The 13,672-nt window shown below is 44.0% G+C and overlaps 2 protein-coding genes across 2 annotated transcripts in view; both read left to right on the plus strand.

The window, feature by feature from the left end:
- LOC139165264 (maestro heat-like repeat-containing protein family member 6) overlaps positions 1 to 6,414 on the plus strand; it is a 37,410-nt gene extending 30,996 nt beyond the window's left edge. The window contains 2 exon segments of the mRNA XM_070748401.1: positions 2,222 to 2,287; positions 6,149 to 6,414. Of these exon segments, the coding sequence (XP_070604502.1) occupies positions 2,222 to 2,287; positions 6,149 to 6,393 (311 nt within the window). The 3' untranslated portion in view covers positions 6,394 to 6,414.
- Positions 6,415 to 9,293: 2,879 nt separating this feature from the next.
- The window catches only part of LOC139165263 (zinc finger CCCH domain-containing protein 3-like), a 205,966-nt gene continuing 201,587 nt past the window's right edge, over positions 9,294 to 13,672 (plus strand). Inside the window, 1 exon segment of the mRNA XM_070748399.1 lies at positions 9,294 to 9,415. Coding sequence (XP_070604500.1) covers positions 9,328 to 9,415 — 88 coding nt within the window. The 5' untranslated portion in view covers positions 9,294 to 9,327.

Below are 13,672 nucleotides of genomic sequence, written 5' to 3' on the forward strand. Positions count from 1 at the left end.
AGGCCTGGAAAGGACTGGATTTTTCACACTTCACAACCGTTGCGGCATCCTCCAATTCAGGTAGTCCTCGACTTATGGACACAACCAATAATGGATTCCTTACCGGTATGCGACACTCTGCACAATAGCAGCGAAAATGGCAATGCGCACGCAGCTCCGGGTGACCAGCGTGCTTGTGTGTGCGTCGAGAGAGATTTGGCCTATGCGCATGCTCAGGAACAAAAATATCATTAGAGGATGTGCGTGCACGAGAGATTTCGGTGATTTTGGCACCTGTGTGTCTTCTCGTAAGGTTTGCTTCCTGCGCATGCGCGGTGACCCAGAGGGGCGTGATCTGCACCGTAGCGGCAGTGAGAAGGAACTGCCGCCTGGACACAACGGAGCCCAAGTTTAATGTTGCTAAGGGAGTGATTGGTTAAGGGAGATTTGCCCCGTTTTGCAACTTTTCTCGCCGCTCATTTTACAAGTGGTCCTCGACTTACAGCCACAATTGAGCCCCAAAATTTGGGCCCCATTTTATCACCTTGCTTGCCACTGTTTGTTCAGCGAATCGCTGCAGTTTGTTACATTATTCAATGAATCTGGTTTCTCCGTTGACTTCGCTGGTCCAGAGGTCGTAAAAAAGGGAGCCCTCAACGCAGCAACCGTCATAAATATGAGTCATCTGAACATAAACCACGTGTCCGTGGGCATGCGGCAATGGTCATAAGTGTGAAAAACGGCCCTAAATCCCTTCTTTTCAGTGTCGTTGTAAATTTGAACAGTCATTAAATGAGGTGTCATAAATCGTGAACTACCTGCATTGACGGCGATTAGAATTGGGATGCTTGGAAACTGGCATGTACTTACGACGGTTGCAGGGAACTCCATTCCTAACCTTCCCAGCTGGCTTCCAACAAGCAAAGTCAATGGGGGGGGGGTAGCCACATTCGCTTAACGATGGAGGCGTTTTGCTTGTGGCAAAAAAACAGGCCGTAAAATGGGGCAAAACAGACTTAACAACGGCCTTCTTTAAGCAGGGAAATTCTTGGCTCGATTATGGTCGTGAGTCAAGGACTATGACTGTAGTAGTCCTCATACTATACTAGGTGTAGTATAAAATGCACAGAATGAGGAAAACGGCAACATTTGGCGTAAAGTTTTGGCGGGAAAAAGGCATCTCTACTATTTACCTCAGGAAAACGTGTAGCTCTTTGCTGACAGGTTGCTGTGAGGACTGCACAACAACTGCCAGATTGTGCAATTTGTGTGAGACGACTCCGGTGGCAATGTTATGGGTGCCGCCCTATTTTTTTCATATTTTTTGGTTCAGACGCGTGCGCAGAAGCAAAATCTCGTGAGGGGACACCCGCACATGCGAGATTTTGGCCATTGTCTGTCTGTCTGTCTGTCTGTCTGTCTGTCTATCTATCTATCTATCTATCTATCTATCTATCTATCTATCTATCTATCTATCTATTTAGATTTGTATGCCGCCCCACTACATAGACTCGGGGCAGCTAACAACAGTAAAAAGACAATATGAACAAATCTAATATTAAAAGTAATGTAAAAAAACCCAATTTAAAAACCAATCATACATACTGACATGCCATACATAAATTTTATAAGCCTAGGGGGAGGGAAAGTATCAATTCCCCCATGCCTGATGACAGAGGTGGGTTTTAAGGAGCTTACGAAAGGCAAGGAGGGTGGGGGCAACTCTGATATCTAGGGGGAGTTGGTTCCAGAAGGTCGGGGCCATCACAGAGAAGGCTCTTCCCCTGGGCCCCACCAAACGACATTGTTTAGTTGACAGGACCCGGAGAAGACCCACTCTGTGGCACCTAACTGGTCACTGGGATTCATGCGGCAGAAGGCGGTCCCTGAGATAATCTGGTCCAGTGCCATGAAGGGCTTTATAGGTCATAACCAACACTTTGAATTGTGACCGGAAACCGATTGGCAACCAGTGCAGATCTATTCTAGAGGGTTGGACTAGAAGATCTCCAAGGTCCCTTCAAACTCTGTTGCTGTTGTTGTTGTTAATTGTCATCATAAATTGAGAACTACCTGTCTTGTGCCTGAGCAAGATCCCAGTCGATCCTGGGCAGATCCCGCCAACTGGCCAAGACTGGAAAGCCGCCAGGAGGTGGAGGGCGGGAGGTGCCTGAATTAGATGGCCGATAAAGACTCTGAGGTGGCACCAGATGCGAGTTCTGCTTCTTTTTTGTCCATGCAGGATACCTTGCCTTTTACATGGATGGCCGACATGTGAGCCGGGAAGCTCTGGTTGCCTTTCAGCAGGGTAAGTGAGGGGTAGGGGGCACCGAGGATGTTGGTGGGGGGAGATACCAGGCAACCTTTTTCAAATTGGGGTGGGGGCAGTAATTTTATTTCTTGAAGTAATATCACACTGCAAGAAAATGGCCTGTAACCATAGGAAAGGCCAGTGTAAGCCATAATGAGTATGTAATCATGGGTTTATTAACTGTGCTGCAACCTGATTGGCTGTAACCTATATAAAAGAAAGAACACCCTTGCATGGGTGTGGTTTGTGCTTAGTGGTTTGTGAATGGTTGCAATGGTGGATGTAATAATAGTTGTATGACAGTATTGTGGGTGGTTTGTTATAGTGGTTAAATGTAAAAGTGATAGTTTATTTAGAGAAACCCTTTGCTAAGAAGAAAAGTCAAGCATATTTTTTATAAGAAAGCCCGGTGCCGTGTTTTTCATTGAAGACATGCGTGGAAGCAAAAAAATAGCTGAAATCTCACGCGTGCATCTCCTCACGAGATTTCGGCACATTTGTTGCCAGGCATGGGGAAATTAATATACCCCTCATCTATTATGATTTATGTATGGCTTATGTGGGTTGTATGATTGTTTCTTCTTATAAGGGTTTTAAATACTGTTTTTAATACAGTATTGGATTTGTACTCTGTATATTGCATGTTGTGTGCTGCTCCGAGTCTTCGGAGAGGGGTGGCATACAAATCTAATTAATAATAATAATAATAATAATAATAATAACAACAACAACAACAACAATAATTTTCACTTCCTGCACATGTGCAGAAGAAAAAAACATTCTGGGATGTGCACATTGGTACACACAAGATAACTGAAGCTGTGCACACAGTGTGCCGACAGTGGCAGCAATGGCAGTCTGCCCCTGACAATAGTTCATTTAGTGACAGTTTGATGTTACGACAGCACTGAAAAAAGCGACATAAGACTTTCCCCTTCACACTTAAAAACACCTATGTGGTCGCATGATCAAAATTCAGATGCTTGGCAACTGCCTTGGACTTATGACAGTTGCCATGTTCTCAGGGGTGGGCTACTGCCTGTTCTGGTTTCAGGCTAATTCAGATAATAATTGGAATAAATGATTGCCAGATGCATTATATTTGTAAAAACACAGCAGCTTCTTTATTTTTCCTTCATCTTCCATTAATACATCGGCTCTGACGCAGTACCTTTCGTCCTTGTCTCCCTCTTTAGCAGTTAAGCAGATTATCTCAGTAGTAACCTCAATACATTCCACAAGTCACTCTAAAATTTAGGGGCTAATTAGCACTAGCAAGGAGCCATAAAAACAGGTTATAAAACACACAATTCTTTGCATGGCTGGGATGCGTCCATTTTGGGAGGACAAGATTGAACGGAATCAGCTTCTTCCGTTCACACCCGGATGTGAGGTAATTAATTAACTATTTCCTCACTCGTCCTAAAATCTCCTCCCTGTACCTTGTTCTAATCATTTCTGAGTGCGTCTGAACTGGGGGTTAACCCATCTCCAATCATTCCCATTTGATTCCTCTGAATCCAGGTGTATGCCAGGTCCATCCTCCTCTCCTTCACTAGCACCCAATTTGCACCGAAAGATGTTGAAAGAAAACGCATAAGCCACTTGTGTTCCGCATGCCTGTCTATGAGCATCTCTTCCGGTATAAGATTTTTTATTTTTTCTCCACCATAAAGTAAAACAATATATAGTTATAAACACAACAACAATGCTTAAAATCAATTATATACAAACTTTTCTTTTCTCATTACTCCCTCAATGGAGGCTCTTATCTCTCCCTGTGTAAAATTTTCTGTTAATTTTATACAATATTAGCAATTCTTAAAAATCTATTTTTTTCTTTTACCGTCCTACTACAAAGGGTTACAATAATGCAAAGAATAATAAAATGTCTTTCATCTAAGTTTTAATCTTATATCATATAGCTAATTAAGAATTCTCTATATATATTTGTATCTTTAATAAAATAAACTATTCATAATATATCACCTACATCGTAAAATAAAGTTCTATATGTTTAAAATCTAAACAATAAATAAATTTTGTGTTATATCATTATATAGTGCTACCACCATTTCTCATCTTTGCCATCTGGATTGTAAAGCTTAAATCAAATTCTCTTGTTTCAACTTTTCCAAAATTAACCAATTACTAATATATACATATCTCTTAATTTTCTATCCAATCATAAAACTTCCCCCAAATTTTATAATAATCCAAGTCTTGTTCATCTTTAAGTTTCAAAGTCAATCTACTCATCTCTGCACAATCCATAATTTTTCTCAAAACTTTCCTTTCCATTGATATACTATTCAATTTCCGACATGAGCATCTCTTCAGGCTCTTACAATTTGCACTTGGTTATTATTATTATTATTATTATTATTATTATTATTATTATTATTAATTTGATTTGTATGCTGCCCCTCTCCGTAGACTCGGGGCGGCTCACAATACAATAAAAACAGTTCATGACAAATCTAATAATTTACTATTTAAAATATTTAAAAACCCCATTATTAAGCAGACATACGTACAAACATACCATACATAAATTGTATAGGCCCAGGGGAGATATCTCAGTTCCCCCATGCCTGACGACAAAGGTGGGTTTTGAGGAGTTTACGAAAGGCAAGGAGGGTAGGGGCAGTTCTAATGTCTGGGGGGAGATGGTTCCAGAGAGTCGGGGCCGCCACAGAAAAGGCTCTTCCCCTGGGGCCCGCCAACCGACATTGTTTAGTTGACGGGACCCGGAGAAGGCCCACTCTGTGGGACCTAATCGGTCGCTGGGATTCGTGCGGCAGAAGGCAGTCTCGGAGATATTCTGGTCCGATGCCATGAAGGGCTTTATAGGTCATAACCAACACTTTGAATTGTGACCGGAAATTGATTGGCAACCAATGCTGACTGCGGAGTGTTGGTGTAACATGGGCATACCTGGGGAAGCCCATGACTGCTCTCGCAGCTGCATTCTGCACAATCTGAAGTTTCCAAACACTCTTCAAAGGTAGCCCCATGTAGAGAGCGTTACAGTAGTCGAGCCTCGAGGTGATGAGGGCATGAGTGACTGTGAGCAGTGAGTCCCGGTCCAAATAGGTTAACATGGTTAACGTGCTTCTGATGCCTATTTCTGCCTTGTGTGGAAGAATTGGTTTCTGCTTACCCTCGCTGGGGTGGTAGGTTGGAAGTGAGCCCCCAATTTCATTTGGAGGGTTGACCAGGCAATCGTTTCCACTGGATCGGGGTCCGTTAGTTCCTGGGCCAGGTCGTATATGTCGGACCCGCAGTGGCTGAGAAATATGGCTCGTTTCCTGTCATCTGCAGCACCGTGTAGGTTACACGCTTGCAGGAAGAATTTGGCCATACATGTACTCCATGTGCCCTTTTCTGCGTTGAAGTATTCTGGAACTTGAGCCACTGAAGAGTCCATTGTTTCAGGTTGTTCTAGTTGCACGCCGGTTCTGGACCTTCGTCGCCAGTGTTCTGGAAGCAGGGACAAACATGTTGTAGTCTTTAACTCATTTAATTGGGTTGACTGGAACGGGTCCCAAAGGGTTAACAAGTACAAGCGATCTCGGTGCTTCCTTTTGTGGAGGCGTGGCTGGACAGCCGCTCGAATTTCCCCGGCCGCGTCTGGACCAATCCGCGGCCGTATGCAAATAGGGTATCTACATACACAACAACGCCCACAGTGTGGTAGTAAAAATTTTGGCAGCCCTTCACTGAGTGTTCTGATTCACTTAACAACCATGTTACTAATTACTAATGGGATTGTTGGGAGTTGAAGTCCATCCATCTTGAAGTAAACTGGCTGGGGAATGCTGGGAATTGAAGTATTTTCTTTTCTTTTTGCTCTAGGTCTCGATTGCCTGTTGACCGATCCAGAACCTTCCATCGCCAAGGTGGCCTCCGTCTCCATCCTACAGGTGAAGGAGGTCTGTCGGGCAGCTTCGGCCTCCACCTTGCCCATCCCGCCAGGCCTGAAACGGATGTTCTGCTGCCTCCAGACCACAGAGAAAGAGAAGCCGCAGTTTGAGGACAGTCCCTACCATAGGAAGACACATCTGGAGGCCTTGCCCGCCACCCCCCAACTGCCCACTTAAAGCCGCCAGGAGGCCAGCAGCAGCGGCCGCTTAAGGCTCTCAAAGATGCCCACTTTCGTTTGGGGGAATGAACATTGTGCTGTGTTATCCTGGACGTTGCAATGTTTCACTTGTTATTCGTTGCGGTGTTTCACCTACTAGTTGTTCGGAGCTTCCAAAGCTCTAAGTAAACAAACCGAACATTGCCATTTCAGGGCTTTTCTCAATTGTGTTATAAGTCCGTTTAAAAGTTCTTTTTGGCAGGCTTTTGTACTCAATTGTGTACATGAGCCATGCGTACGGGCAGTGATGGGCTACGAGCTGCAATGCTAAATTGTGCTCGCCGCCACAGCTCATATGGTCTTGCGGGACCAGCGCGATTTTGCTGCTGCACCTGTGGAGATAGCAAAATTGCACCCGTGTTTCAGCAAGGTTTTACCTGCGGCTGTGTGCGCAATTTTGCTACCTCCACAGGTGCAGCAGCAAAATTGCGCTGGTCCTGCAAGAACTTACGAGCCGCCGCGGCAAGCGCAATTTAGCATTCCGGCTCATAGCCCACTGCTGCGTACGGTTGGTCCTCGACTTAACAACGGTTCATTTAGTGACTGAACTTGCACAAGGGCCTAGGGCCTTTTTTTCACACATGACCATTGCATGGCATACTGGTGAGAATGCAGTAATGCAGGATGACTCTGCTTGCAGTATTGTAGGCAGTTCAATCCTGAGTAGCTCAAGGTTGACTCAGCCTTCCGAGGTGGGTAAAATAAGGACCCAGATTTTATTTATTTATTATTTATTGATTTTGTCCATTACACAATGAGGGTTATAGTAAATATAGGATATGCATAGAAAAATATATCTAAAAAAGAATAGAAGATATAGATTGTTGGGGCAATTGGCTGTCTCTGTCAACCGCTTAAAGAGGGCTGGGAAAGCACTGTGAAGTGGTATATAAGTGTAAGTGCTTTTGCTACCTGGATGCCCTTTGCAGCTGGCCAGCTGCTGCTTCTCCCGCCCGCCCCATTGTTGTCTTCCCTGCCCCCCCCCCCCCCCGTTTCCTGCCTCTCCCTTTCCAGGTTTCCACAACCTGCTGGCTCAGCTCTTGCGGAGTGGTGGAGTTCTGCCGCACTCAGCGAATTCTGCTAAACCAGGAAAAGCCCCCCTCCCGCCCCCCTCTCTCCCCCCAGGCGACTCCAGTTTCCAAAGTGTCAGCGAGTTAATTGGGGTCCTCGGAAACATTTCTTCAGGGGGAAAAATAGAGTTTAACGGTCCTAAACAAGCTCTTTCCCCGTGGTGGGTGTTTGCCATTGCACACGGAGGGGTGTGTGTGTATTCAAAGACTCCGCTCGCTTTTGTAAAGGATGACCTCCTCTCGTTGTTTTTTAATTTTTAATTTTATTATTTTATATTACATTATTATATTTTTCATTTCATTTCATTATTTTGTATTTTATATTAAATCATTTTTTATTTTTGAATTTGAATCTTATTTAATTTTATTTTAATTTGAATTGAATTAAATTACTGAATTATTTACTTCATCTTTCCTTTTCTTTAGGATAGAATAATAAGAATAGAATAGAAGAAGAACAGAAGAAGAACAGAATAGTAGAATAGAATAAGAATAGAATAAGACTAGAATAGAATGGAAGAGAATAGAATAGTAGAATAGAATAGAGAAATGGGATAGAATTAAGAACAGAATAGTAGAATAGAATAATAAGAATAGAATAAAAATAGAATAGAATAATGGAAGAGAATAGTAGATTAGAATAGAGGAATAGAGTAGAATAAAAATAGAATAGAGGAATAGAATAAGAATAATGGAAGAGAATAATAAGAATTTTATTTAATTTATTAGATTTGTACGCCGCCCCTCTCCGGATACTGGGAGAAGGGCGGAATAGAATAATAAGAATAGAATAAAGGAATAGAATAGAATAAGAATAGAATACAGAAATAGAAAAGAATAAGAATAGAATAATGGAAGAGAATAGCAGAATAGAATAGGTTTGAATAGTAAGAATAGAATAGAGGAATAGAATAAAATAAAAATAGAATAGAATAAGGGAAGAGAATAGAATAGAGGAATAGAATAACAATAGAATAATGGAAGAGAATAATGGAATAGAATAGTAGAATAGAATAGAATAATAATATGAGCCAGGGTGGTGCAGCAGGTGGAGTGCTGTACTGCAGGCCACTGAAGCTGACTGTAGATCTGAAGGTCAGCGGTTCAAATCTCATCAAAATGAGGACCTAGATTATTGGGGGGGGGGCAATCGGTTGATTCTTTGTTAAAAAGTGCTATTGCTATCATGTCGTAAGCCACCCTGAATCTAAGGAGAAGGGCGGCATAAAAATCGAATAAATAAATAAATTTATTTCTTAGATTTGTATGCCTCCTCTCTCCGTAGAATAGATAGAATAGAGGAATAGAATAAGAATAATACAATTCTGTTCCATGAAAGTGGGGAGTTTTGTTCACATGACAGTTGTTGCTGCTGCTCCAGGGGAGGAAGCTCCACTCTTTTTCCCATCCCGAAGCCCCCTCCAGCTCTGAGCTGCGATGCCAGACTGTGGAGCCTCCACATCCAGAGGCAGTCTACCAGGGAGAGGCCAGAGCGAGCACCCTCACGCTGGGCGGCTGGGCTAAGCCCTTCAATCCCCTCCCGCCGCATGGAAGGCAGAGCTGCGCGCGGCTTGGCCGGGGGTTGGGGATGATGGGATCCATGTAGGCCTAGGCCTTGCGGGGACACGAGGCCCCTCTTGAGTTCCCATTTCGCCACAGAGCCGGAAGTGTCGGGTTTAACAGCCGGCTCTCGCTCTCCCCTCTAGAATCCTCCGCGCGTAAAAAAAAGGGGGCCCGTCGCGCGTGGATGGCGTCACAGGGGTTCCCGCTCTCCCCCTCTAGAGGCCGCCGAGCGTACAAAAAGGGGGCCGCGTCGCACGACGATGGCGTCAGAGGGGCGCCGGCGGCGGTTGGACGCTCGGATGGATCCTGAGCAGGAGCGGCTGAGGCGGCAGATCCGCTTGCTTCAAGGTGGGGGCTTCGCTGGGGAGGATGGGAAGTGTAGTCGGGGAGGCGGGCGGGGAGGCCCGGTCTGAGGGGCCCGGAGGGAAGGCGGACGGAGTGGTGGTGGGAGTAGGCCTCCCTCCCTCCTTCCTCGGGGTGGTGGGGGTGGGTGTCCGGGGAGCCTCCCAAGGAAGGAGGCGTTCGAGGGGGGCGCTACGGGCCCGGCCACAGCAGGCCCTGCTCCAGGCCCTTGTGGGGAGGGGAATAGAGAGGCTCTCCCTCTCCCCTGGGGGGTGTCAGTGGGCGGGGAGGGCTGGACTGCATGGCCTCTGAAGGACCCTTCAGCTGGGTCATTCTGCTGGGCGCAAGGGGGGGGGGGGGGTTGTCTCCAAACTTAGCAACTTTAAGACGGGTGGACTTAAATTCCCAAATTTCTGGTTCCTGACCAGGTTTCTGGGGATTGAAGTCCACTTGAGAGCTCTATTAATCGTGATTCCAAATGTTTGCGATTTATATTGTTGTTGTTATTATTATTATTTGGAGAAGAGCGGCATACAAATCTAATAAATAACAACAACAACAATAATAAGAATAACTATTATTATTACCATTATTACTCTTATTTCTATTTTTATTACTCTTATTTTATTATTATTATTATTTTCACAAAAAACACTCATACACAGCAAACAGGATTAATATGCTGGATTTTGTATCACAATATCACAAGTCGAACAATTCCCAAGCATCTAGGACTGTGATTTTTATATTATTATTATTATTATTTTCACAAAATACAGTAAAACACAGCAAATGGGCTTGATATGCTGGATTTTGTATCACAGTATCACAAGTCGAACACTTTCCAAGTGTCTAGGACTGTGTGATTTATTATTATTATTATTATTATTATTATTATTATTATTATTATTATTATTATTTGGACTTCTATGCTGTCCTTGTCCGAAGACTCAGGGCAGCTCGCAACCTATATACTGCAAAGTGGAGAGACAGGTTGGTCTAGTGGTGAAGAAACCAGAATACACAGGGAGTTGTAGTCCCCCCTTATTGCATGAAAGTCGGCTGGGTGACTTTGGCCCAATCACCAAGAGACTGGGAGTTCTAGTCCTGCCTTAGGCATGAAAGCCAGCTGGGTGACTGACTGACTGACTTATTTATTTATCAAAACTATAAACAATATACATATCTAAAAAATCCAATTAATATAGCTGAAAAACTTTAAAATCTCTAATAACGTTTAAAAATCATTCATTCCCATTCACACAGCAAGACGTACTACACTCATAGGCCAGGGGGCGAGGGTGTAATGGCCCTAAGCCTGCCGGCATAAATAGGTCTTCAAACTTTTACGGAAGGCGTGGGGGGGGCGAATCTCTGGGGGGAGCTGATTCCAGAGGGCTGGGGCCCCAACAGAGAAGGCTCTTCCCCTAGGTCCCACCAAACGACATAGTCTAGTGGATGGGTAACTTGCTCTATTTGGTTTTCTTTCTTGCCACTGGTTTTTAAATGAATCATTGTTGCAGTTGATAAGTTAGTAACTTGGTTGTTAAGTGAATCTGGCTTCCCCGTTAACATGGGTCAAAAGGTCACAAAAGAGGACCTTGAGACATAGCCACCGTCATAAATACGAGCCAAGTTGCCGAGTGTTTGAATTTTGATCACACGGTGGCCAAAGGGATTCTGCACGGGCTTAAGCGTGAGAAACAAGCCCCAAGTGGCATTTTCAGTCCTGTCCTCACTAAACAAAGGGATGTAAGTCGAGGACTACCTGTACTTACACACGTGGTATCTTTAGTTTGGGCTCTTCTAAATCTCAGGATCCAGGGAATTCCACATTCTTGCAGACATGGATAGTTAACCAACACTTATCGCTATTGCTGTCCCTGTGGTCACGTGATCCAAATTCGGACTCTTGGAAATGGACTCATATTTATGGCGGTCGCCGTGTCCTGGGGTCGCCTGTTTCCCTTTTGCAATTTTCTTTTTAAAATTTTTTTTAAATAAATATTTTTTATTGATTTCTAACAATTTTAATATATACATAACATAAAACACTGTATAGTGAAAAGTGCCCACCACCCGACAAACACACATACCCCACTATTTTTACCCAAGAGCAATGCCTCTATTTACATATTATAGAGTGATTCCAATTTATTCCTTGTAGCTTGGTCTCGGATTCTACTCACCATATATTGTCTTACCTTGTCCCACCGTCCCATCCGTTGTCTCAAGTCAGTTTCATTATTCAAATTCATCCTTTTGTCCATAATTTCAAATGGAATATGGTCCACCATGTACCTATACCAATTTTGCATTGTCCATTTCGTTGCATCCTTCCAACCCAAGACTATGACCGCCTGAGCGTTTTCTATCGCTGCTTGTTTTATTTTTTTAAATTCTCCCGTCGCATTACTTTTAACTAATACTGTACTGCCATTTCCTTAGTAATTGTCCATTGTGTATTTAACATTCTATTAATGTCCTCTTGCACTTTTTGCCAAAAATTCTGCACTATCGGGCATTCCCAAAACATATGTATAAACACTCCTTTATCTTGACACCCGTGCCAACAAATACCCCTGACCTTCTGCTGAAAGTGTGTGAGTTGGACGGGAGTATAATACCACTTATGTAATATTTTCCTTCTCATTTCCCTAATTCTTGTATTCTTAATTTTCCTTATATTTTCTACTATATTTTCCATCTCTTGTACCATTACTTGTATCTCATTTTGCCACCATTTAGTCAATCCTTGGATCGTATCCCCGTCTGACTGCACTAGCATCTTATATATATTGGTTGCTTGCACCTTTATTGTTCTGTCAGGCTCTCTGGTAGACTTCTCCCGAAAATTCACAGGTACAAATTTCAGACACACACACACGTTTGAAAATTCAAAACAATGTTCTTTATAATGAAAATTCACTGAACCTAAGCCCTCTTTTGGTATAGCAAAGAGCCCTCGTCTCCAAACAAACTGGTAATTTGTACAAGTCCCTTATCAGTTCTGAGATACTTAGCTTGCAGCTGTGAGGCAATTCACAGTCCTTCTTTCACAAAGTGAAACACACTTTGTTCTGGTTTAGTTTAGGAAAAAATCAGCACACAAAAGGTCAAAGTCAGTAAAGCAGGCACGAAACACAACAATCAGATAATCCTCCACAATGGCCAAACCCACAGGCTGCTGTTTATAGCAGCCTCACTAATGACCACAGCCCCACCCAACCACAGGTGGCCTCATTTTCTTTGATAATAATCTCTCAGTTGTTGCTGCCTATGCATCGCTCTCCGCATGCGTGGCTGTATCATTAACTCTTGTTCCGAATCCAAGGAGGAGAGAGATAGTTGATCTCCTTCTGAGCTGTCTGCCCCACTCTCCTCCTCCCTGTCACTCATGTCTTCTTGGTCAGAGGAGCCTTCATCAGCAGATTCCACTGGGGGCAAAACAGGCCTGCAGCATGTGGATGTCTCCCCCACAGCCACAGTCCTTGGGGCAGGAGCTTGGCCAGAGCTAACCACAACATTTATACCCTCACTTTTTTCTCTTATTATTTTCTCTAACCCTGTCTCCTCTCTCGATATTGCTTCTTTATTCTCCCTTTCATTGAGATATTTACATATTGCATTTATTTGTAGCCATCTTCCCTTACCTAACCACCATGCTATACGGTTTCTACTTGGCCTCCCGTCCTTCTCAGATCTTTTGCAATTTTCTGATGAGCAACCACAATGGCAAAATCAGCATGACTGAGCAACTTACTAAAAACAACAGCAGTGATTCACTTAACAGCTCTGGAAAGCAAGAACATATAACAGGTTTCCTATAATGTAAAAATGCTTGCATCTGTAAAATGTTACAGGATATTATTATTATTGTTGTCATTATTATTATTATTAGATTTCTAGGCCGCATGAATCCCAGTGACCAGTTAGGTCCCACAGAGTTGGCCTTCTCCGGGTCCCGTCGACTAAACCAGCGTTTCCCAACCTGTGTGCCGCGGCACACTGGTGTGCCGCGAGACATGGCCAGGTGTGCCGCCAAGCTGCAGCTGGGCGGGGCGCTGCCGGTACTTCCGTCCTGGGGCTCCCGCTCGCAGTTGTCCCCCGCCTCCTGCTCGATGCCGCGGTTTTCGGCGCTCTCCTGCTGGGCGCCAAAGAAGGAAGGCAGGAAGAAGGAGAGCTCTATTCTTCGCGCCTTTTCCCCGCCTTCCTTCTTTGGGACCCAGCAGGAGAGCGCCGAAAACCGCGGCATCGAGCAGG

The sequence above is a fragment of the Erythrolamprus reginae genome, chromosome 3, assembly GCF_031021105.1.
Source record: "Erythrolamprus reginae isolate rEryReg1 chromosome 3, rEryReg1.hap1, whole genome shotgun sequence".
Taxonomy (NCBI): Eukaryota; Metazoa; Chordata; class Lepidosauria; order Squamata; family Dipsadidae; genus Erythrolamprus; species Erythrolamprus reginae.